Source organism: Archocentrus centrarchus, chromosome 14, assembly GCF_007364275.1.
Source record: "Archocentrus centrarchus isolate MPI-CPG fArcCen1 chromosome 14, fArcCen1, whole genome shotgun sequence".
Taxonomy (NCBI): Eukaryota; Metazoa; Chordata; class Actinopteri; order Cichliformes; family Cichlidae; genus Archocentrus; species Archocentrus centrarchus.
The window spans coordinates 16,231,911-16,257,611 of NC_044359.1; the positions used below are offsets into that span (position 1 = coordinate 16,231,911).

General features: G+C 41.0%; 1 protein-coding gene across 2 annotated transcripts in view; it reads right to left on the reverse strand.

Moving 5' to 3' along the window:
- The window catches only part of dpysl3 (dihydropyrimidinase like 3), a 34,575-nt gene extending 10,710 nt beyond the window's left edge, over nt 1-23,865 (reverse strand). For both annotated transcript variants that reach the window (XM_030746526.1, XM_030746525.1), the window contains exons 1-8: nt 23,674-23,865; nt 7,446-7,534; nt 6,558-6,742; nt 5,070-5,234; nt 4,857-4,918; nt 3,884-3,964; nt 1,588-1,656; nt 488-608 (exon numbers count right to left, since the gene is read on the reverse strand). In XM_030746526.1, the coding sequence (XP_030602386.1) occupies nt 488-608; nt 1,588-1,656; nt 3,884-3,964; nt 4,857-4,918; nt 5,070-5,234; nt 6,558-6,742; nt 7,446-7,534; nt 23,674-23,712 (811 nt within the window). In that variant the 5' untranslated portion in view covers nt 23,713-23,865. The remainder of the gene's footprint in view (nt 1-487; nt 609-1,587; nt 1,657-3,883; nt 3,965-4,856; nt 4,919-5,069; nt 5,235-6,557; nt 6,743-7,445; nt 7,535-23,673) is intronic.
- Nucleotides 23,866-25,701: the final 1,836 nt, after the last annotated feature.

Genomic DNA, 25,701 nt, shown 5'->3' on the forward strand with positions numbered 1-25,701 from the left:
CTTCGTCACGGCCCTTAGTGCATATATTCACTGGCCTTCCTGGTTTAGATATAACAGCTCGCAAATGGAGCCAAACAAGCGTGTCAGGCTCATAAATGCTCCTAATGGATTCACCTGAGTGCACAAAGAAGGCTATCTGAGGTCAACAATCTGGTGTGTTAAAACCTCATTTGGCTTTTCACCAAAGTCACTCAAAGGCTCATTGTTCTTCTCTGCCTTCTCTGATTGTTTTCATCACTTTCTCAAAAACTGCAAATTTCACAATCCATCTCAGCCAGGCAGCCTTTTCATTCACATCTGTTTGGTTCTCTGAGGAATAGTGTGTGTGACAGCTCAACCACACAAAAGACCTGAACAACAAAGCTGAATGTTACGCTCAGAGTGGGATATTTTTTTCCATTACACCAAGCAGAGTCAAGGTCAGTATAAGACAAATAAAACAAAACAGAAAGTTAGTAGCAATTTAAGTCTGAATTATTCTTTTTACCTTTTTTCCGGGCCTGTGAGATGATGTCAGCAGCACTCTTGCTCATGACCCGAGTCACATAGAGTGGACAGTTGGTTTGGCTGGCGATGGTGATGGCACGGAATACCGCCTCCGCCTCCAGCTACAGAAGAAACAGCACAATGTGGTTGACCTTGGAAATGTTTTTCCCATTAAGATTTTGTCAAACAACCTTCAAATATCACGACCACAGCAAATTGTAGATTTTCTGAGCTGTATGATTTGAATAATTCATTTTGAACCAAAACGAAGAGGAGAAGCTTATAATTTTAAAACTGGACAATTTAAAGATTATTTCAGTTATATTGAGTTTGGGTAGCTAAATTTAATGCGATCAGCAAACAAATACTTAAAAGAAACTTAAGTGAGGTCAGACTAACACCCCATGCTTGCAGAGTTTCCAAGCTGGAAGGCTTTGAAAGCCAACATATTGGACAAATTTTAGGCACGTCCTCAATGAAAGGCACCTGGTGTTTTATTGTGATTATTATTACATTTCTGAAATCTTCAGCCTCACATTTGTGAATGTCGGCCATTGTACAATGGTTTCAAGTTGAAACTTGACTGTCTGTATATGATGAATTAGTACCTAACAAGACACCATACAAGGACAAAAAAACTAAAACAAAACACTTAGCCTCAGCCTGCTCAATCAAATCATGTTACCAAGTTTTAGATTCTTAAGGCTCCACTCAGCTGCTTGACATTATGATACTGGTGGGACAGGAACACTCTACAGCAGCTCAGAATGGAAAATCCCAGTTAATGTGCAGCCAGACAAGTTGCTGAGTTGAACGTGTGGCTTTGATTTTGTTGTTTGCTGAAGAAACATACGCAGCAACAACTGGATGGAACAAGAGCTTTTTGTTTTTTTCACCCAGTGTCTCAAATGTGTCTAAAACCACCATGTGTGTAACAGGATCAATGTGTGTGTCTGAGGACCAGTCCAAAAATGTCACCGTGCATAATGTGAGTCTTTGTATGTACAGCCATCTACATATAAAGCCTACACAACTAATTATATTAATAATTTATTTATTCATTTTTCAAGTAATGTAATGCATAGTGTGTGAATGCTGTACCTCTTCTGGCCTGCTCAGCACATGCCCCTCTGGTCCAGTGATACCCATCTGCAGCATCCGGGCCTGCTCCTGTACAACAAACATGCAAAAAGTCGGCTGTTAGCTGCTCAGTTTATGGATGTAACGTAATGTGTGTGTGTGTGTGTGTGGGGGGGGGGGGGGGGGGGGGGGGGGGGGGGTCTTCATTGGTTTCAAAACTGGCAAAGTTCTGGTCACGCTTCAGAATGATATACTGTTTCTGATTAGTTCTGCATGTGTTAAGTACATGAGCAGCACTTTTAACATGTGGGTCTGTTTAGGGCTGAAAGCAAGGAAAATGTATTCAGAGAATGATCAGAAAACTAATGCATTTAACAAAAACAGGTATTGTCAGTTACATGCTTCCACAAAAAGGACTTTAAGTGAGTGGAGGAAAACAATTGTTGTGTATGAAGAAACTTGCTATCTATGGGTGATTGGCTTGCTTTTGGAGCTGGTTGTCCAGTGAACTACTCCAAATATGAATGTAAATCACCTTGTACCAGTGGTAAACCAATCACACTCTTGGTTAATCAGCTAAATCAAATGGAGACCAAAACTACATCAGCTGAAGGGCCTTTATGCAAGACAGCTTGTACTGTAACTGAAGAAACTGGTGGCATTCCTGTGGTCAGTGCTCTCCACAGCTATCTGAGGAGTAAAATTTTGTTGCAAGGAGTGGGACCTGTTGACAGACACAGAAAATGTCTACAAATGAGAGTGATCCCAGCTGTGTTACTACACAAAACAAATTTGTCGCTCTAATCAACATTGCTGTGCTGAGACTGTTTCCCTTCTCCAAGCTTGAGTAGAAGAGGCTGCCTGGATGGAACGGCTCTACATATGGTAAACAACAGCGGTTACAGCCTATTAATAGCAACACAAGTAAGTTTTTCAAGGTACATTTCTAATACAAACGCTGGACTTCAGGAGATGCTTATGAAATTGTCCCCAGAGATGGCCAAAGGGCTAAATTTGTTTGAAGAAGTTTTGCACTGCTGACCTCCTTTGCCTGACTCCAAGTTTCCCTTTTCTCATAGAGAAACGGTAAACACTGATTCAGGCAAACAGCATTATCCCGTCAGGATGGCCAAAGTTATGGGACTTGGGAACTACGGGAGTTGCAAATCCTGTCAGGAAAAATGTAGCTAATCTTTGTGTTACTACAGAAAAACTTTTGGTGGCCATTAGAAGAAGCGTAGCTGCACTTTGGCATTTGATTTCATACTTTTCCATTATCACAAATCTGTTTTCTACCCAATGTCTGGGCCGCAATGATGGGGGTAGCAGTCTAAGCAGAGCCTAGACATTGCTCTTCTTAACCTTCTTCTACTAGTCATATGCCTAAACTACCCTAACTCTTTAAATGTGGAGGAAGATGGAAGAAAGACTGATCTCCCTTGTCTCTCTAAGGCTGAGTCCAGACACCCATGGGAGAAAGCTCATTTCTGCCACTCAGAGTTCATTGCCAAAAGCAAACAAGACCCTGCCCCAACACTGGATTGGGGAATCTAGCTGAAAATCATCTCTTAGCAATTAGAGTTGCTAATTCTCACCCCATCAACTTTGAATTTGGCTGCAAACATCTCCAGTGCATGCAGAACCACACCATCTGCAAAAGCAATGATGTGCCCCACCCCTCGGGTGCATCTAGAACTTCTAGTCATAAAAGCTTGAACAGAATCAGTGAGAAAGGGCGGACCGGCAGCAGGTCTAAACAAGACATCTCGGTCTTAGGTGGTCTAAAGTAAAGTACATGACATAATCGAGTGTTCAGACATGTTAGTCTTACAGATGGAAATCAGACTCCTTCAAAGTCAATGTTGCAGACTGGATAGGAGAGCTGGGAATTGCGATGAATCAGATCCAACATGCAGCCACATACACACACATTGATAGAATCCAGGCATGGTCTGGAGCTCTGACTAATACCAGCCCTCTCAATCCATCACCTATTACGGTTGATTCACTTTCATTTGTCCACAAAATGGCACAGCCCTGTATAAACTACACCCACACATTACAGTGCTACAGGAAACACAGTCTCCCTCTCATCAGTGACAGTGTGTTTAGTCTCTAGGTAGTGGAGATGCACTGTGATAAGACTTGAAAAGTGAACTGAAGTGAACTAAACTGAAATAAATCACACTAAACAAAAACATATCACAGAGCTGGACTTCGGACAAGAGCGCAAAAAAAAAAAAAAAAAAAAAAAAAGAAAATGAAGCAATGGAGAAAAGGAAAAGACGTCTGTTACTATACTCGTTTGCACTGTTACCTCAGCGATGATTTCGCCATTTTCAGCGTGGACCTGAGCGATGCCTCCCCTCTCTGCCAAGAAGGTAAAGACCTCATAGAGCTGGATGAGAAAGACATAGAAACACTGAAATTACAGTGGCACTTTTTTATATTTAAAATCCTGCTTGGCTGTTTACACAAGAGAAGGGCACTACTTTTTAACTCAGAGGTCACCCATACGCCACAATTTAAAAGAAGCCCACAATTTACATGATGTCTGCTCTGACACACTGCAATTATTGTGTGTGGTCTCCAGAAATGGTGAGAGGCATGTGGATGAACTGCAGTTGTTATGTTGCTGTGCCACAGTTCCTTAGCAAGCTGCATGACATCAGTTTTTCAGGCTGGACTATTTCAGTTGAAACATGTGCTCCTTTGACCAACCAAATTAGGTACGGCTGTATGAGAAACAGAGTCCTGCCTCACACACTCTGGCCTTCCACTGTTTTTTAAGTACTTATGAAATCATAGTATGCATAAATCAAAGGCTATGATTGTGGATTAGTTGGTCATTTTTTTAGACACTGTGTCAGCACTGGAACCAAGTCAATGGCATGTTTTTTTGAATGTTGACTGTGAAGTTGCGGCAAGCTGGGAATGACTCATTTTATACTGACTGCAGTTGTGAGTTTGTGACACAATAAAATGATAATAAAGGTCATGAAGTGACCACTTCCCTAATGTATAATGAATTGTGGACCAAAGCAACAGTTGTCATAATTTCAGTGCAAAACTAATATTAGGCCTTCAGTAACTTAAAATAGCCTTCAAAGCTAAAGTATAAAAGTTGCAGCTGTGTCTCTTCAAAGGCACTGTCTCCTTGTTGAGGCAAGTTGGAAAGAGGTGAAGCCCAAAGTAAATTCTGCATTGAGCCAGGCATTTTTCAGAACTTTTGATTTTCCTCCCGTGTCTTGCCATCAGGTAAGCAGAGCACTACATTTAAAGCACCATACCTCACTGTTGCTCATTTGGTAGTAGTCCTTGTAAGCCATGTAGACCTGGAATGAGTTCACTCCTGTAAAACAGTGAAAAAAAAAAAAAAAAAAAAAGCAAAAAACAAGAAAGAAAGATACTTATTTAAATTTGAATTACTGTAACTACTATTGAACAAAATCTGCCACAGGCACCTCCTCATAAAGGTGTTATAACATGTGATCAAGACCCACCCTTTTCCTTGATGAGATTATCCACCTCCTGCTTCACACTGTCGTTCCAGTGGGTGATATCCACGTGGAGAGAGTAGTCGCAGCAGGCTTTCTCATCAGCCCACTGCCTCCACTGGTCATGGGCCTCTATCAGACTGGTACCAGGCTCTGCGATCACATGATCCACTGAAGGATAAAGGAAGACAAGTATTATCGGACAGAAAGAAGGTGAAAATGCAAAGGGAGCTACAATAGGTGAAGTGGCAAAGAGCTGACACACTGGGATGGACATAGTCACACATAAGGTGACAAAGACAGGGCATCATCGGGATTTGTCTGCTGGTGTTTCTCCCTGGATTGTTTATCTTGCATAATCAGTTGTCTGTCTGAATTCCCGTAGTGCTCAGCCAGTGGCGGCTAACCTTGTCAGATGTCACATTGCATTTTGTACATCTTTATCTGGGTCCAGGTGCCCTTGAAAAAATAAAGTGACTTTACCTACTTTCATATTTGACTGTGCACAATTCAATGCAAGTTCATGCATATATGACTACAAATATAATGTGTATGTTTGCATGATTTTCTGTGTACATTCAAAAGCACAGAGTACATGTTTGCATATGTGCATGCATGGAAAGTAACAGACACTGTGTTTTGTGTCTGTTACTGTGTAGTATTCATGGACAAAAGCCTTTCTTCATTGTACACAACAGTGTCACAGTGCACAAAATGTCCTGTTACATCTAACTCAGCTATAATAAAATAAGGCCTCCTGCTGGCTTGCCACCTGACTGCCTTCTTTATCTTATTAAAGACAACCCAATCTGCTTATGCTAATAGGATAGAGCTGAAAACAGCAGTCACACACACGCACACGCACGCACACACACACATACACACACAACAATGACATAAACGCAGAAACAATTTTTTTGTTCACCATCACTCAACACAACCTCATTTGCTAGCTAAGACAGACATTTACAGTATCCAAATTACACAAGCAGATGCAGAGTACACATTTCAACTTTCTCACCCCCTGGAATATAATCCCTCAATGAAAAGGAGCTCATGAATAGAGCTTACTACAGTAGCATGCCTGTTAGTGGCTGCGTCTGTTTGAACACAGGGCCACTCTGGCAAACAGGCAGCAGAGGAGCAGTCAGCTCAAAAGAGGTTTTAATGAAACTGCAGTGTCTACCAGCTGTTGACTGTGACAGAGTCTCATCTCTAACCTACATGAAGTTCACAAACGCACAGAAGAAGAAACTGTACTCAAACCAGGCAGGCAGAATGACACCCCACCCCCTCCACACACACACACTCTGTCTTTTGTATGGTCCTCTTTTGGGGTGGATCCAAAACTGTTTCCCATGTCCCGTTTTCTCTTTTCCCCTGTCTGGGTTTCAGCCGCTCCTCCCCTCATTGCAATTTCTTTTCAGCTTTTTCTGAAAAAGCTTTGCTTAAACTCAGCATCACTGTGTTGATGAACTTCCCTGCAGCTCTTACCGATCATGGTTGTACCACCAGCTAGAGCAGCCTTTGATCCCTGGGCAAAGTCATCCACAGTTGTGGTTCCACGGTACGGCATCTGGAAGTGAGTGTGGATATCAATGCCACCGGGGATCACCATTTTCCCGTTGGCTTCGATGGTCTTCACACCACCAGGCACAATCAGATTGTCACCAATCTGCCTGTCAAGTGAAAATGAAGTTGTCATAACTGTATATATAAGTCTGAATAGCAAAGACCAGAAAAAAATGTAATGAATATGAATGAAAACAGAGTCAGCCAAGCCTGAAGCAGGACAATGTCACCATCCTGAAACATTAACATTTCCCTCCTGTTAAAAAGGACTGTTGTTCAGACTTTATGGAGGACACAAGCTAGACAGGAAGGTAGAAGCCAGTGTCTCTGTGAGTTTGCCAGCAGTCCAATAGTGCCGCCGGCATGTGGGTGTTTATCATGCAACACCAGTCTTTCTGTGGGTGCCTCTTTCTGAGCTGCCTCACTTAGGGGCAATGGGGACAACTGGGATTTCAAGTGGCAACAGAACAAGGGGGAAAGTGAGTGAGACAGTTCCACTGCACTACTCCAGCCTGGTCTGATGGGGTCAAGAATGGCTGTTATCAGTTTAGCTATTACCTCACTAATAGGATATACAAATACTGGGAATAAAATTTCAATTTCAGTTTCAAAATATCTGAATTTATGCAGCAGCGATCTGCACCCTCAGAGGAGAGAAGCATTTAAATATAAAAAGATAAGTAAGATAATAAGTAAGATACCAAATAACCTAGACAGAAAATAGTTGATGAGCTGAACTATAAGTGGAGGGATGAAACCAAATGGGAAGAGGTGTGAGCAGAGCAGAAAAGAGGCCAGTGGAATACTTACTTAATGAGGCCATCCTCCATGTAGATATCAGCATGGAAGGACTGGTCATCGTTAACAATCCTCCCGCCTTTGATCAGAAGCCTGTCGCTCTGTAGAAAAAAAGATGGGCAGAGTGGAGGGAAAAGAAGGGGGTGTGGGGTTGGAGGGGATGAAATAAGATAATAATGATTTGATACAATTTTCTTTCAAGAAAGCTGGCAACATGGACAAGTAAATTTCCACTGGAGGATGATTTACTATGCCAGAATATTACTGTACAGGAATCGGAAATCTGTTTGTCTGTAGTGATATTATGCCCTTATTTCTTTCCACCCAGAGGATATGAACAATGTTTCATTCATTCATGGCTGCTAGAGAGGGGTGCATGTGGCAGTCCCATTCAAACACATCACACGCAGCATGGACCACCCAGTAAGTCTGCACGTCCCAAAAAACCAGCAGTATTTGTGAGGAAATATCTTCATTTATTTGATGAACATCAACTAGTGTAAATTATTGCACAACTTATTAACCACTTCACGGATGATGGATGATTACATGGCATTCAATATCTAGATCAATTAAGTCAAATCAGTCACAAAAATACTGGATACACTGATACACAAACTGACTTTGGACCCATACATATGTGAACACCTTTACATGTTCCATATAGCAACTATTTTAAACAGTAACATCCAGACTGTTGTTCAATAAAACCGTACCATTTAAAGACAGACAACCTTTTTGCCTAGTTTAACTGAATGTCACAATGTGGCTCATAGAGTTCAATAAAACAAAAATATTAAAATGACTCGAGGCATAGGGATGACATCTGGGAGACTGATGTTTGTCGAAGCTGAAGCTGCTTTTAAGGCCTGGTCATGGATTAACATTTATCCACTTTGTTACGCAACAATTTTAACTGCGGATGGCATTTTTCTCAGTGTAATCTTTTTATCCAAGCGACCAAATGCAATTGCTAACTGATCATTTGATCATCTCATGAGGCAGACTATTTTTTAATCTGCATTAGAAAATAATACATATATTATCTCTGTGGCACTTAAAACTGGAAAGAAACATCCGAGGAGCCTTGTGCCTGCATCTTTTGTTGTGGTCTGGATCTGCGTGTTGTCATGACGCCACACAGTCAGACAAGAACAATTTGCTGGTGCACCATGGACTGACTCTAGCAGGCCACTGCCATGGCAACGGGTTAACTACAGGGAGGGAAGCAAGAGAGCAGAGACAGCGCACGCCAGGTTTTGCTGATTGGTGGAGTGAACAACTGACTGTACAACAGATATAGATGGAACAAAGTGAGCAGGCTCAAAATATTTTCTTCATACAAGACCTGCTCAATAAAATAATAAAACTGATTCAAAACATGAATGTACATATTAGTGGAATATAGTCTACATTCTTCTATCTTTTAATTAGTCTCTGCACTGTATATTTTGTAATTTTGTAATATTGTGCTATAGTTATAGCTCTAATATCTCTGTATATTTGCAATTTGTATACTTGTATATTGTCTTATAGTTTTTATACTTATTTGTTTTTTTTTTTTTTTCTGTAAGCACGAAGTACCGCAGCAATTTCCTAATGCTGTGAACCTGTTCACCCATATGGCAATAAAAACCTTCTGATTCTGATTCTGATTCTGATTCTGAATGATGTAAGCAATGAAACCTATTAATTCCTTACAAAATTCATTAAGATGTCCCTACGACTTCTGCTGCACTTCATTCCACCACCTCAACTTTGTCCTTGTGTGTGGAGCTCTCCACTTATGATTTAACAGCAAAACAGGGTTCAAGGGTATGACCGTTTGGGGGGGATCCTTATTGCTGCTACAAATAGTTGATTTCTTGAAGTATGTCAGTGAAATGACCCAACAAATTTCAGGCAAAAACAATAAACATTTGCATGTTATCTGCTTCTCAAATGAAAAACTGCTGCAATTCTCAGGGCATAGGTGGAATTCTTTTGTGCTTAGAGCTGTTTTTAGGACAAAAAAAGGTTTCTGCAGATGTCATCCTTATGCACTGGAGCTTATGATAGACAACTTGTCACATTTTATATAATAGATAACAAATCAATTAACAAATACTTAAAAAAAATGTTTTGTTGCAGCCCGCAGTATCTAACTTCTGTCTAGGTAAAGAGCAAAAAAAAAAAAAATACAGGATCTTTCTGTAAGTTAAGTGAGCCTTCATAACATAACTAGCTCTTTTAAAAAGACAGTGACATTATACTGAAAACCAAACAAGCATAGCCTTATTTATTCATCCACTCTCTGAAATGGCAAGATGTAATTCCTTGGTCCTTGGGAACACACCATATTTTCCCATCAGCACATGTGTGCAGCGATTTACAGCCCTGGCTGTGGACCCAGAGTTTCATCATTATAATGAACTGCAGCCATTCCTTTGAACATAACAACAGGAAAAAAAGCAAAATATGATTGTGTACGTAGCTCAAATATCTGCTGAATTCAAAGACACACAGAATGTGGCTATTGTCGTGTTTGTGTGGTGGTGATTGTGTGTATGTGGTGATGGTAGTGATGGACTAGTGTGAACCGGAGCCCAGAGTCTTCTCGAGCAACCACACCCTGAAGCAACACATTGCAACACACAGTCATCAACTCCTGGAACACTGCACAAGCACACATCATACTGCAAAGCTCACTGCCCTCATTAGCTAAGAGGCAACTCCTTCTTCACGGAGCTCCGTCATAATAATTTAACACGACAGCACTATTGAATGTGAATAGGGAATGCATGCAGATAATTTTATTAATATACCAGTAAAAGAAATAACCAATCAACCAAATAATGGACAGAAAAGTGTGTGCAAAATATTAACCTCTGACTTTTATGGATTAAAAAAAGGATATTTTGTGGTGTCAGTGGCTTTGACCTTTGACCACTAAATTCTAATCAGTTCATCCCTGAGTCCCAGTGCATCGTCAACTTGAAGAAAGTCCATCAAGGCTTCTAAGAGATACTGCATTCAGACTGCCTCAGGTCTGCCAGGGCTGCATTTAAAAATACCAATCAAATCACTCTGAGTCTAAAGTAATACTAGCAGATTTTATTTTATACGCGTCTTCATATTTTTATGATTCGCTGGTGTTTCATTAACAATAAGAAGAATGCCAATCAAGTTATAAATCACCTTAAATTAATGATCAGACACAGACCTGCGTGCATCAGCAGCATCAGATGAGGAGAGGTTTTACCTGATTTATAATACTGCAGTGATGGGTGTGCCATCACGCATGGGTGCCTTACTGAAGCGCTTAAACCCACCCCCCCACCTCCTCTCTCTCTGTCTGGCACACAGATGAACACACACACTCATATTCCCTTTTCAATTTTTAGCCACTGGCTGATAACAACATGCAAGAGACCACAATCACTTCACAATCAATAGCTTTCCATTTCCGTTACAACCCAGTAACTGACCACTGCTGAAATGCTCAGGACTGCATTTGACATTAGATTCTTTTTACAGTCAGCAGAAACCAAGGTGCTGAAATGCTTCGTGCCAACAGCTCAGGTCATCAGTGCATTATATAACACTACAGATTTTTGAATAGCAAAAAGCATGTCCAAAAAAATAATTTCAATAATACTAATAAACACGAAGTGGAGGTAGAATGTGCGGCCAAACTGTCGAGGCTTTTTTAAGGCACATAATAAAAACAAAGCGTTTTCCGCTGACATTTCTTCATCACACCTCATAAACTGAAATGCAGACTCAACATTTATTGTGGCTTTTTCATAAATTCTGCGACAAACAGCCACAAACTGTAACATTCAGCAGGACTCACTTCATCTGACCACAAACAGCAATGTTGCACATTTTTATTATTACAAATTTGTCATGTGACATCATGGTGTTTCCAAATTTTACCAGTCATGTGGTCAGTGTGTGACAGCGGACTGTTTTATTGTGTAAGAATGTATCCAGAATATTTCTAAATGTGTTTTTTTTTTTAACATAACATGTATTATTATAAAAAACAACAACAGCAAAAAAAAAAAAAAAAAAGAAAATACAAGAAAAAACTAATTCTCTAAGTAGCCAATTGTTTTGCCAGGAAGTTATCTCATCACCTTATGTCAAAAATATTTTGTTACAAACATTTGTTCCAACTTTAACGAGATAGTACCATCCATATAATGAACTCATGCAGCTGTTACTGTATGTTGAATTTTTGCTGCAGCTCTGGCTTTGACAAGAACTATTAAATATCATTCAGTGGATGATGTGGTATTCACGAGTCCTGAGTCTGAGATTGGACTGCATGACCGCAGCAGTCTTAAGATGGTGGATTCAATGCAGAATTAAGAACAGACTTGGACAGTCTTGATGCAAAAAGGGGAGTAAAGACAGCCTAATAACGTCTTAGGACGTAGTAATTACAGTGAATGTCCATCTCATAATTGTCATTAACTCTGTTAAATAAAGTTGCCTGTTTTCACACATAGCTGAAGACTCCTGATTGCGTATCTTATAAAACTGTTTCAGATTAAACAGCTATACTTAGCGATGCACCGATCAACTAGCAAGGACTGAAATTGGCCAATTTCCATTGTTCTCAGCTTGGCCAGTGGGTCAGCCTCCCACGTGTCCGATTACGAGCTGGTCCGTTTCACCAAGCCTAATCAGACACTTAAATCGCTCACCTGAACATAAACATTATAATGTCTGTGATACAAAAATCAAACACAAACTGGCTAAAGCTAAAGCTATTTAGAGATAAGAGACAGTCACACCGGGAGCCTTGGTGAGAGCCTCAGTATGAGCAGGAAAAAGAGCAAAGCAGTTATAAGAAAAAAAATTGATGACTTTTTCTAAATGTTCTTTAAGACAAAAAGTATAATAATAACAACAAAAAGTAATAATAATGAAGAACAATTCCAATCAGCTGTTTTTTCAGTCACCCTCATATATACATTTTCATGGGGTCCGCCTTAATGCCGAGTGTTGCACACTGGACATTGACCATTTTTGAGTGTGCAAGCTAATGAATGCAAAAGGATCCTCACAAATCTCTTCCGAGAGGCTTGGACCTAATGATGGAGTGAAAAAGAGAAAGGGGTCATTCTCCTATTATCTGGTGAAGCTATAAACATACTGGAATATGTAAGTAACTGACATTTTTTTTATATAAATCTGCTGAAACCTGCTTTTTTTTGCTGAGATAAAATATGTCTTGTAAAAGTGGTTGTACAACTCATTTTCAAATATTAATCTGTACTTCTTTCCAGAAGCAGAGCACTTTATTTTCAGTTGTTTAAATAAGAGAAGATCCTGAAACAGTACAATTTAATGATTTGCATTTAAGAAAAGTTGACTTTTGCAGTCAGTGCATCTCTTGTTTATGTGTACAATATTGTACCACTGACTGAATTTACACAACAGTGCATTTTACCAATAATCCATCAATGTTAAAATAAATGATTCAATCATTAAGGTGTTCCCAAATCAGTTTTCCCAACCATATTTCCTGTTTTGCTTTAGCAATGTATTTCTAAAAAGAAATAATCTAAAAACATGAGAATAAAATATTTATTTTAACTTAGACCAGTGAAAAACACTATGTTGGGTTTTGTACAGGATTTGCTCTCGGGGGAGAATATGTACACGAGACATGAACGATGTTGATGTTGATCTTGATTTGCTCTTCCAGGGTCACTGACCGTGTCCTCATTTGTCAATCATATAACTATCACAGCACCCATTCTTTGAAATGGAAAAATCTCCCTGAATGGGCTGGAGATGGTAGTCACTAGTAATACTGCATGCAGCTGATTCAGTACTCAGAATGTGATTCAGTACTCAGAATGTGCCAGTTGTTTTCCTTTATTTCTTCTCTGTTTTTTTGTTTGTTTGTTTTTTCAGTTGCTGTTTATTTATGAAAGTGCTCCTGTGCAATACATATGAAATATCAAATAATTCAAAATTGTATCACCCTTATTAATGTATGACTTCTGAGTTGATCAGTACTGTATCTGGACCTGTTACATTTAAAAAAAAACTTACAGTGAATATTTAATATTTTAAAAATACAGGCTTCATGCAACATAAGTCAGTAGACCTTTGACTACTCGGATTTAAAGTAGGGATGCGCCGATCCAATATTCAGTACCGGTATCGGTCCGATCCTGGCCTAAATTACTGGATCGGATATCGGAAAGAAATAAAAAATGCAATCCAATCCATTCCGACCCACATTAGCTGCATTACTGTTCTCCGTCGTCTTCTTCTTCTTGTGGGTTTGCGGTTGACCAAACCAGCTTAAAGCTGCATTACCGCCGTCTACCGGAATGGAGTGGGGATCAGGAAATAACCCCCTCAGTTCTCCGTCACTGCGACGGATTCCCTTTAACACTGAGTAGATCATCGCTGACATGTTTTTCCACGCCTCCACCGCTCTCTGCGTGTTCGTGTGTTGTGCTCGGTGTGCTGAGAATTTCAGCAGTTATTTTTTTCTCATATTCAGGTCCCGGACATACTGCTAGCAAGCTATCCGGTACCGGAAGGACCCCTTCCCCGTCAAAATATTTTTTATACTTTAATCCCTGATTAGTGACTAAATACTGTATAAACCTGCAGTAGAAACGTATTTAGGAGAATGCTTGTGAATATAAAGCATTACAACATTACGCTCACGCAGCCCCGAGTTTTTCACATAAACACTGATGACGCAACAGCAGCAGTCAGCTGATTTACATGCAGTCAGTCTGCGCAAGCGCAATGAGGCGGAGCCGGTGAGCTCAGATGGAGCGGAAGAAAGTTTTCTCCCTGTAAGCAGTGGCGGTCCTAGCCTGTTTGGCGCCCTGGGCGAGCATCCCTGCCGGTGCCCTCCCACCCCCACCCCAACCCCCCATAGCAATCGCGCAGCAGCGCCTACCGCACTACTCCACTTGGGGGGTAATGAGCACCTGCTGTGTGGTGCATGTAGCTTTCTGCCATGGTCTGACAGACAGCTTTTAACTGAAGGTCTCCCCACCATCACAGGCACACTCAGAATTTCTTTTAAATTTTTTAAAAATTAAAAAAAAAAAAAAAAAAAAAAAAAAAAGAATTTTTTAAATTTTATTTGAATAAAACATGGAAGAAACTGAAATATTACACAGCTACTGCTTACCTTCATCTTTGCTTATTTCTCCTGTTGTTCTTTTCTCTTTTTCCTAAACTGCACACCTGATGGCTTTGACCTTTTCCTTTCCATCTGCCGTAATTTGCACTGAAGCGGAATAGGTTATCACCACCGCCCATCCACAGGGTTGTCAGATCTGACTGACAGTTGCCAGCCCAACACAACAAAACCTCCATTGAAACTCATGTTAATAGCACCAGGTGTGATATATATTTAACTAGAAGCACTCAGAGAGCACAAACCTCCGCCAAGGCCATAGGGTCACTGACGCTGTAATACGTGTATCTAAATACTTTGAAATAATCTTTCATCTTTCCCAGACAACAATAACCCCCTATCCCGCAATAGTGTGTTACCTCGACCAGATCGCGGCTCCTAACCGTAGTAGGGAGACCTCTGGTCTCTACTTCGCTTGGCTCGTGGCTGGTAACTAACTTGCTCATCCATGTGGGTCAGCTTTAGCAAGGCGGAGAAATGCAGCAAGTCGAAGGATTTTAGCAACAGAACTTTTATTCCTTTTTCCACCGCCACCGAACACACTTTTTCCCTCGCGCTCGTCTCCCACGCTAGCCCGCATACACACACACGGGGCAGAGAAAAGTGGGTGGTGTCTCTTAAAGGGGAAGGCTCTGCCTGTATCCCGCAATACTGAAGAATCCTTAAAAAAATTCCTGGATCCAGATCGTGATTTGGATCGCCACCAAAATTTAATCACTTCTTCCTCTTGTCATTTCCAACCGCTCCACAAAATTTCAGTGACATCCGTTCATAACTTTTGGAGTAATTCTGCTGACAAACAGACAGACAAACAGACAAACAACGCAACCGAAAACATAACCTCCTTGGCGGAGGTAAATATACAGAGCTTTGGGTGAGTTGCCTTTATTTATAATTCAGCAGTTACTGTTGGCTGTAACCAGGCCAAAACTGTACAGGCATGAATGAATGAACCCGGCTGACTGTCTCACTCTCACGCCATCACTGCTTCACTCGACTCGCACCCCAGGCTGAGAGGAGAAGGGGGCGGGGCAGCGCTGTGTGTGTGTGACGATCGAGTAAAGCAGTGACAGCGAGACAGAGAGAGAATCCCCCGCCTGCCCCTTTCCTTCTGTTACAACCTGTCTGACCATTGCAGAAAGCTACATGCAATACACAGCAAGCAGAGGGCGCCCATTACCCCACAAGTGGAGTAGTGCGGTAGGCGCTGCTGCGGCGATCGCAATGCATTGGGGGAAGGGGGGCGGTCATGCCGCCCTAGATGAAATGCCGCCCTGGGCGGCTGCCCATGTCGCCCATATCAGAAACCGCCACTGACTGTAAGCACGATTAAACCTTTACTGGGAAACAGCTGGAGGTCCTTCATCAACCAGCTGATCAGTAAGTGCAGAAAAGAGAACTTTGTAGTTGCTCCATCCACCCTGTTTGTTTCACACAGGGAAAAACTGCAGTACGGAAGTTAAAATATGCAGATGAACTGTTCATGTGAAAAAAGAATTTCTTATCCAGTTACTCGGGTAATTTATGGTATAATTGATTGAATACTCGATTACTAAATTAAGCGATAGTTGCAGCCCTACTGAAATTTGCAGCATACCATAAGCCAATGCATCACCTTCTCACATAGGAGCAACAGGATTCAGGTGATAGAGCAATTGTTGCAAGTAAGTAAAGTTTATTTATATAGTGTTTTACACAGACAAAAAGTCACAAAGCACTGTAGAATAATTAAAACACAATATCAAAAAACCCCAGATAAAACACCATGTTAAAAACATATTAACATTACCATATTAAAAGAAAAAGAATAAAAATAAAGTCAACAGAAAACCTGGTTAAATAGAAAGGTTTTCAACTGTTTTTTTTTAAGACTCCACAGAGTCAGCTAAATGGAGCTGGAGTGGTAAACAGTTCCAGAGCTTTGGTGCCACTGCCTGAAAAGCTCTGCCCCTCCCTGGTTCTTAGCCTTGTACGTGGGACAACTAAAAGATTTTGATTTGGTTATGAGAGACTGTTGACTTATGTAAAATGTATCCAGGCATTTGAAATCAATTGTTTTTTGTTTTTAAAAAAGATCGGATTTGTATCGGTATTGGCAGATAAAATATCGTATCGTATCGGACCTAAAAAAGTGGTATCATGCCATCCCTAATTTAAAGTTCTTAAAAATAAAAAAGATATGTCCACCATTGTTTTTTGATAACAGGTTTGATCCTCCTACAAATGAATAATATGAACATTGCACAAATTTCTAAATAGATGTTTGACAAAAGTTTTTTCTTGGACTCTGTGCATAGAGGTTGGCTGTGTGAGGTGTTCTGTCTGAAATGTAATGGAAAATTATCTGTGCTTGTTTATCTGTTTTTCAGAACTAGTGTATGAATAAGTGAATTTCCCCGCTGTCCCATTACAAGGACAACCTTGCTGCTCTGATTAGTGGCTCTGCAGTTTATACCGCTCCAACTGATTCTCAACTACTTTTATGTGGGTTTCTGATCTTTCTGCATCCTTTTTCACTTTTGTGAAGTCAGAGTTTTCATTTCCTCTGCGAATTCTTTTCTGTGTGTCACTGGTGTTTATAGATTTCTTTTTAGACTTAGTTCATTTGAAATCATCGGTAAGGTCAGTGTTTTGGATGGTACTTTTCTCATTTAGAACCTGTATTTTTAGCACTGCCTTTCTAAATTATTTCTTTTCAATTGTTCATAAGAGGAAATTGTCTCGTTTTTAGCTCAGAAATAGTTTTTTTTTTTTTTTCTCAGAAGACTTCAGAAGTCATAATGCGACACGTTTGGAAGCCGACCAATATTAGATACCAATATATTGGTATCAGAATTTATAACGTTTGCTAAATGAAAATGAAAAAGTAAATAAGAGACAGGAAAAACTGTTTCAGTTTATTCCCTGAATATTTGAAAATAGGGGAGAGAAGTTGAAAGCATATTTTAAAGGTGTATTTTTAATGGAAGATTCACTGGATATTAAATACAATTAACATATATACTCTATGTCCTGGTGGGTGACAATCTAAGCAGTTTTTACCAGAAACCTATGCCCACTCACTGATGTGTGCAGTGAACGACTCTGACCTATTCTCAAAGCTTTGACACTGATTAAACTGCTGTCTTAATCACCAATTTAGGACAGTTGGAGGATTAGCTTTAACACAAACATCATGCAAAGATCACAGCTATCTAAAGTCATTCTCACAAGTACACAGTTCCAGTTTTCTGAACTCAAACAAAAGGAGTGGCTATTAATGCCTTTCTTTAAACTAAGTTCATGAAATTATATTAGAAATCTGCATTATTATGGAAATTTGATATTCCAACTAATTTTGTGCTTTTGATGCATTTTAAAGTAGGTGGTGAGACATTTTACCTGCTGCAGCTCTAACTTACGAGTGCTGACAGCCTCATCTGTTATATTTCTGGAAGCAAAACGCTGTGAAGTTCAGGTAAAAAAATAATAGTAATCTTGTCATTCAGCTCTTAACAGAAAACAAAGTGCCAAAAATAAAACATCTATTACTGCACGGGAAGCTGTCATTTTCTGTTACGCAAGACGGCAGTGATCAAAAATAGACGGCAGGATGTTGTTCTTACTACTATGCTGACATCCACACACACGTTTTTTCCACTTTCACCAGACTGGAGGGAGAAGTGCTCATAAAGTGGGATACAAAGTATTAATATCTACTTCATGGTGCCTAATGAGAGGGAATGGTCCTGGAAAACTCCCGTGTTACAGAATAGGTCAAAGGGACTGAGAGGAGGATATTAGAGGAGACCTCCATTAGCTGTGGCAGAGACCCTTGCGTGGGTGGGGGTAGGGGGCCATGGGGAGGCAGGCTGGGACCAGTGGAAGAGGGAAGTCATCTTGAATGTGCACCAGTGCCTCTACTGCAGCCCTGTTGCCTAGCAGTCAAAAATATTTACTCTTTACCAAAAAGTGTGCAGGATTTTTTTTTCACATTCTGGAAAAGTGAAAACAATGAGACTTATCCATCTAAATTAATCACAGAGGCCCCTGCCAGCTAGGGTCTGGAATGTTGATCTTGTGATAGGCTGGAGTAGTGTAACCGTGCAACAATCTGGATGTGATTGGGCCAGACAGGTTGAAGTATTAACTCTCCCAGTCAAGAAGTTTGACAAATGTCTGTTTGCGTGTATGACTGAACTTGTGTGTGTCAAAACACATCCCTCTCACGACAAACTCAAGAAGGGCTCTATTTTCCTGCCGTCACAACTGTATGTTTGTTTCCATGGTGAGTTGCACTGCAATGTCTGGGTGGCCATGGGGTGTTTAGTTTGCACTGAAGCCCACTTTGCTGCAGTCTGCACGGTGATGGTACAGTCTGGCGTGGCAGAGATCTTATTTGTGGTGCGTCGACAGGGGGAACGAGTTTCACCCACAGATGCTCACTCCAGCTGGAGGGGATTACAGATGACATGTAACCGCCTGGAACAACACTGAGGCTGCTGTGAGTGGGTATAAGGAATAGAAGGGACCACACCTAGAAATATGACAGAGCAGATCTAAAGAAATAAAATAAATAAAGTTGCAATAGAATGGACAGGCCTGGAAATAAGGAGCTTGTGTTTGGAAGGAGGCTTAGAAATAGGTAGAGCATTTAAGATCGTCCAGTGTGCAGGCTACTTTCACGTTTTAACTTCAGACAGATTCTGGAGAATCAGGCTGAGAGGCAGCACACACTACATACATCCACTCATCATCAGTAAATTCAATTCAATTCAAATTTATTAACAGTCGCCTCAAGGCACTTTATATTGTAAGGTTAAAAACCACCCCCTATGAGTAAGCACTTGGTGACAGCAGGAAGGAAAAACTCCCTTTTAACAGGAAGAAGCCTCTGGCAGAACCAGGCTCAGGGAGTTAAGAATGTACCTAACAATCAGGTATTCACCACACTGACATATTCCAGCATCAACCACATCAAATGCACCTCTGTCAAAGTACAAATGTGAAAACAGCTCAGGCTAAAACTGAATGATTTCATTTTTTTGTTTAGTTTAATTTTTTTTTTTGTTTTTTCCTTCTTTGTTCAGCGCCCTTGGGTTTCTTAAAAGGCGCTATATACAGTAAATCTAAGCTAATACTATTATTATTATTATTATTCATGGTCTCGGTGCTCCATGAAGCGTTGTTTGACCACTTACAGAGTTCAGAGACAGTTAATTTTGCTTAAAGTAAATACAGGGTTCTAGCCAGCGGTTGATCGCCCGGCGCTGTGCCACGCTGAGGTCATCTTGTGCCGGGCTGAGAATTTCACTGGATTGCTATCTATCGGAACTGTTCTATCACTGCATTCGGCAAAGCCCCCCCCCCCCACACACACACACTTCTTGCACGCCACTGTTTTTTTTTCTCTGGCTAGATTGCTGCACTACAGTATTATTTCACTGCAATTTGCAATCTACCATTAGGCATGCAGTTTCAATCACGATGTGCACGCGCGATCTCGCGATGGTCCTGTTCACGCTTGATTTTGCAGGGCAAGACAGCAACCAGCGTGAACCCGAGGGGGAAGCAGAGAAAAAAGGGAGCGCAAAGGACAATTTTGGGCTTCCTATTAAACATAAAATCCCAGGAGCTTGACTTGTTTCTTGTCTTCGTAGACTAACAAGGATAACACACTGAACAGAAAACAAAGCAACTAGCAAGCTAATGCTAATTAGCTCCCACCCCCCAACACACATGCGCACCGGGCTGAATTTTTTTTCTGGCTAGAACCCTGAAATGTGTGATTGGAATGCAACAGATGCTGTTTTCTGTGATGGAGCAAGCAGCAACGGGGCAAAATCAACATCTAAAAATACACATAGTAAATATGATACACTCCATTTCCTTTTTATTACCTGTGTATATAGTAGGTCTTAAGTGTAATTAGCAAATTCTGTGTTTCCTATTTCGGATTGTAACTGCCTTTTGATCAACTATTGTATATAATAGTTAGAGGTACCCCCACCGTGATGTCTCCTGTTGGTTTGTGAAGTCCTGTGTTGAAGCCTCGACATGACCTTTTAGGCTGTGGCCATCTTGTTTTTTGAAACCAGATGGAAACTGACTGCTCATACAGTAACAATTTTACAATGTAGCCATGCCTTGATGCATAACCTGCTTCAGCATTAAAGAAAATTACTTTCAACTGGTCCCTTATTCACAAGGCCTTGCACAGCAGGTAGCTGTACATGGTAGATTTGGAAGATTTTAAACCTGATGCAGCGCCAAAAGCAAAGATGTTATGGAGCCACTTAATATCTGCTAACATCATGTAATTTTAAGACTTGAAACTAGTGATTGCCACCAGAAACTTAATAGGAAAGGTCGATGGATCAAGTGAGTAGTGGAGTCATTTTCTCATTATCTTCTGCACAATCTGATTTCATTTTGTAATCCGAGGGCTCTCCCCCTAATGGCTGTAACAAAGAATGAAAGTCTAAGTCACTTCCACATTGGCTTTAGTTCTCAGACTAGGAGGCTACATCCATCTTTTACACATACGTGTCTATGGTTTAGATACACAAGAGGTCTGCACAGTAGTCTGTGCTTCGGTTTAGTCAGCTTTTACTGAAACAATATAACACCGTCAACTCTCCTGGGTTGTTGCTGTGTGCATAAACAGATAAAGCAAGTGTTCAGAAGTTGATCAAGATGTGTTTGCTACCCTCAGTGGTTGGAGGGGAATCATTGCCAACAAAGACTCCAAATCAAACAACATCTGTTAGTCCAAAACTCATTGAACAACACAAAGAAGTTTTTTCTGATCTAACCCTACTATCAGCAGGGCCACATTTATCTGCAATGACAAAAAACGCTAACACACCAGTGCTATAATTTTTTTAATGATCCCATGGTTACAGCTTGGTTGTAACTTTTTTTAATGTCCAAATGACTTGTTAAGGTTTAGGCATCTTTGTCTCAACAGCTTAATTTTAAAGATTAGTGAACAACTGTAGTCACCCTTTAAAAAAACAACAAAAACGGAAGGGAGCTTTCCGATGTTTAAGTACGATATTTTTTGTTGGCCCATTCATCCACCCTGACAGCATTCACTGACAGTCATGCGTCCCTGGAATAATGTGACTTTGCTTGCCTTCATTGACATCCGCTCTTGTTACTTGGACACAAACAGATTTGAGAGCAACCCACTCAGTGGTTGATGCACATATCACTTGAAATCTATTTTCAATAACACGTGAATCTTTTTGGACTGGTCTCCTATATGTTGAGACCAAACCCTGATTAAATTTATGAAACACTGAAAAGTGTGGTTACTGACATCATAATTTACTCCCCTTAACTGAAGCAGCATGAAGGAGCTTCAGGACAGCCATGAAAAACTTGTATTGTGGTACTTTCTGTCAGTGTGTGTTAACATGCTGCTTACAAATGGACAGAGCTTTTCTAAATCCACAAAAAAGCAAGAATCAGTCCTCAGATATATATCTGATATATCTTGAGGCAAACAACTAATGCAACTTACTCATGTTACATATGCTGGTGATCTGCTTCATTCTTTTTGTTGCAGCATTCCTTGCTGTACTTTATTTCTGCATATGTGTGTATTTTTGACATAATTAGCATGCCCTCTGCAGGTTTAACACCCCCCAAAATTCTACAAAACATCCTCTTTATTAGGGGTTATTGTAATTCAGATTGGAAGCACTTCTAATGACTGTTAAACAGGCCTCGGAAAATTCTGGGCTATTTTTATATATTATAGACGTGTCCTACTTTAGGAGTAATAACATTGATAGAAATTCCTCAATCCACCCCTATGGTGTAGAATCAGCTGAGGAGATAAGAAAAAAGGCAATGTCTCCAACAGCTGAGTAACACACCCCGAACTGCAGCCTGAGCTTCAACAATGAGAGCTGGAAAACAGGCGTTTCAGATGCTCACACACAGAAAAAAGAAAGAAAGAAAAGAGAGGGAGTGGGAGTGGGAGTGGGAGAGGTTCCTCCGCAGTTGTAACACACACCAACACCCAGCTGGCTGGCTGTGTAACACCAGCCTGCCCTGAATTCAACCCCCCACTCTGAATGCTCTAAGCCTAACCCTGAATCTGTCTCCTGGTGGTGATGCAGAAATACAAGCGCCCCTTCACAAGGCCTGCTTATCACAGATGGGCGTATATCCCCCCACCTCTCTTTTCCTCCTGTCCCTCTCACTCTCTGCTGCTGCACCAGCCAGCAACACAAGCCCTGTCTATGATCTGCGGGGGGGGGGGGGGGGGGGGGGGGGGGGCTGCAATAAAACAAATAAGGGCTTCAGCACAAACATTGAGTTCACGTACAAGAACTGATCATTATTTTCACACTCGCTTTTGTTCACTCATTTGCAGCCAGCCACGGGGCATCATGACCAGAATGTGTCATGATACTTTTATGTATTCCATTAAATCACTGTGCACCACAATGGCAAGAAGGGTATTCGAAAATGAGACCAACATTCCTGTTAAATATCCTCCCGGCCTAAAAAAGCCCCACGAGGGTTGAACACATTCTTGTCAAAATGGCCAAAACGTGATTCTAATGTCTTCACGTTTCAAATCAATGTGGGGGTGTAGAGAAATCAATCTAATTAACTATATTATTATAAATATAAAATAATAAGCTACATATAAAAAGCCTCCGGTCGCCAGTTATGCACTGCAGACAGCAGAATTCCCTGCAGAAACCTTAAGAGTGATTTTTATGGGCGAGCCGGTATCGGCTCTCCACAGCGGCGTGGATCCCCTCAACAAAGAGGATGCAAAAAGGATCCTTTAAGAAAACGCCTTATCTCCCTGCCCGACTGTCACTATGGTAGCCAGACATGCCATATCATCGTGCGCATTGTTCCAGCGGCTTCCTGCAGTCGGCTCTGACAATAGAAAGAGCATTTTCATGTTGTTGCTGGGGTCGCACCGGTATATGTGATAGAGATCCATCGCAGCGCCTCTGAGAAGCGGCAGCGTAAAATGCTAAAACCTTCTGCAGTGATTTGCAACAGCAGCCATCAAAGTTCCTGCAGCCAGCGAAGCAGAAATAACTCTTTACTCACTGTGATCTTTGGGATGTTCTTTTTTCCTTGATAAGACATCTTCTGTCCGATTCCACCCTAAAACCGAGCTTTGAAAAGCGATATTCCCTCTTTACGGATGCTGCAGCGGCCCTCGCCTGGATGGGAGCTTCAAGGAATAGTCGCCCCTCTTGTCAATGCGATGTGGAGTGGCTCGCAGAGTGCTATAGGAGAGTCTTTTGGTCCAGTCGCCCGGCCCCTCCCTCAGTATGCTCACTTGAAAAGCGTGATGTCACAATCTTTCCACCGGAGGGCGCAGTAGAGAAGCTTGTGAGCAGCCTCCAGCCGGCATCCTCTTCTTTGCGGTACAGAGCTGTCACACACTGTTTTCTTGAACATAAAGTATGCTACATATCCAATATCAGTCATCACTGATCTATCAGAGATGCTTCTTGTCTCAGAAATAACAAATGAATGGAAGCAGTTGGTTTCATATGCATGAGTTTGTGGTGCACTCTGTGCCTGTGTGTTTACGGCTGAAGTCACTGAGGTCTGATTGATTAGAGGAAAACTGGCAGAACTAGGAGGAAACAAAAGAACACAGCATAGAAATCACCATCATTATTATAAACAACATGAACTGGAAAGATTTACTTGTTTTAAAAATGTCACTACCCCCACTGCAACATGTTAATCATACATGCAGATAATCAATGTTTGAAAATGTTGCCTGTTTGCTAAGCAGATTTACTGGTAAGAAAAATACTGCTTTTGAAATGTTACATCAACTATAGTCAGGAGATTCTGGTGTTTTGTTTTTCTGAACACAGAGGAGCAAAATGGTGTGGCAGCTGTCACAGGGCTTGCCCACAACATTACACACTCCACAACACACATACACTCACATCTCTCTCTCTCTCTCTCTGCATGTTCCCACCCAGCCATGTGTCTCTATTGTTTGAACCTAAAGTAGATCCCTCTTCACTCCACCACTCCCCTCCTCAGCTCTAATGCAGCCATAATGAGATCCTGAGACTGACATGCATGTAGGAGCAGGTGTGTGACAAAGGGTGTGCCTATTTGTGCATGTATGTGTGTGTATATTACAACCATCAACTAAAAAAAATAAATAAATCAAAATAATATAATGAGCAGTTGCTGATCTTTTTTGTTTTGTTTTGTTTTGTTTTGGCTACAAGCAGAAACAGGGCCTTCGTGCTGGCATGTCCTTTTGTGGCAGTGAGGCAGAAAGGCATTACCTCAGCATTCCCAGGACTTGGCGAACGCATCAGCACCACGCTCAAGTTTGCAGGCTTGCTACCTCTGCAAACCACATTAACCAGCTGACACTGACTGACAGACAGGGTGCAGACAGATCAAGGATGCAGAAAAGTCTCTGACAATGTCATCAAGCCTGTATAGAAGCACACCGTAGTGAATGGAGTGAGAAGCTTCCAGTTTAATACCCAACAATCATACAAAATTACATTATCAGTTTACACATGATCATGTTTAACCACCTCTGTCATTATGTGATCTCATGATACAGAAGACACTAGAGAATGGAAGAAGGCACACGGGCTGGAGTTGCTCTAATGTAGAGGGACAAGTCTGAAAATGCAGGGGGGGGGGGGGGGGGGGGGGTTTAAACAATTAGGTCATGCATTTAGTAGAATTAAACCCCCTAAAATTTTTAGAAAGCAAAGTACTTGGAAACTCAATATGTATCATGAAGCAGCAGTGTGCTCAACTCTAAGCCATAATAGCTCTGTCGGGTGCTCAGTCTTGACAAATATGAAGACAAACGGCTTCACTTTTAAATATTCATCTTAGTGTTTATTATTGGTCATTTTATGGTTCACGCTCCCAAAACACTGAATACATTTGTGGTTCAGCAGCATCTCTTTATTGCACTAAACATAATTAGAATACATTTTTAGACTTAACCAGAAGGAAGTACAAATATTTGCTTTTATGTGCTGATTAGAAAGACTACTGAATGTTAGATGTAAAATTAGCAGTGCTCATTTCATTTATTTCTAATGTCTCTCTGCGATGGTCTAAGCAAGC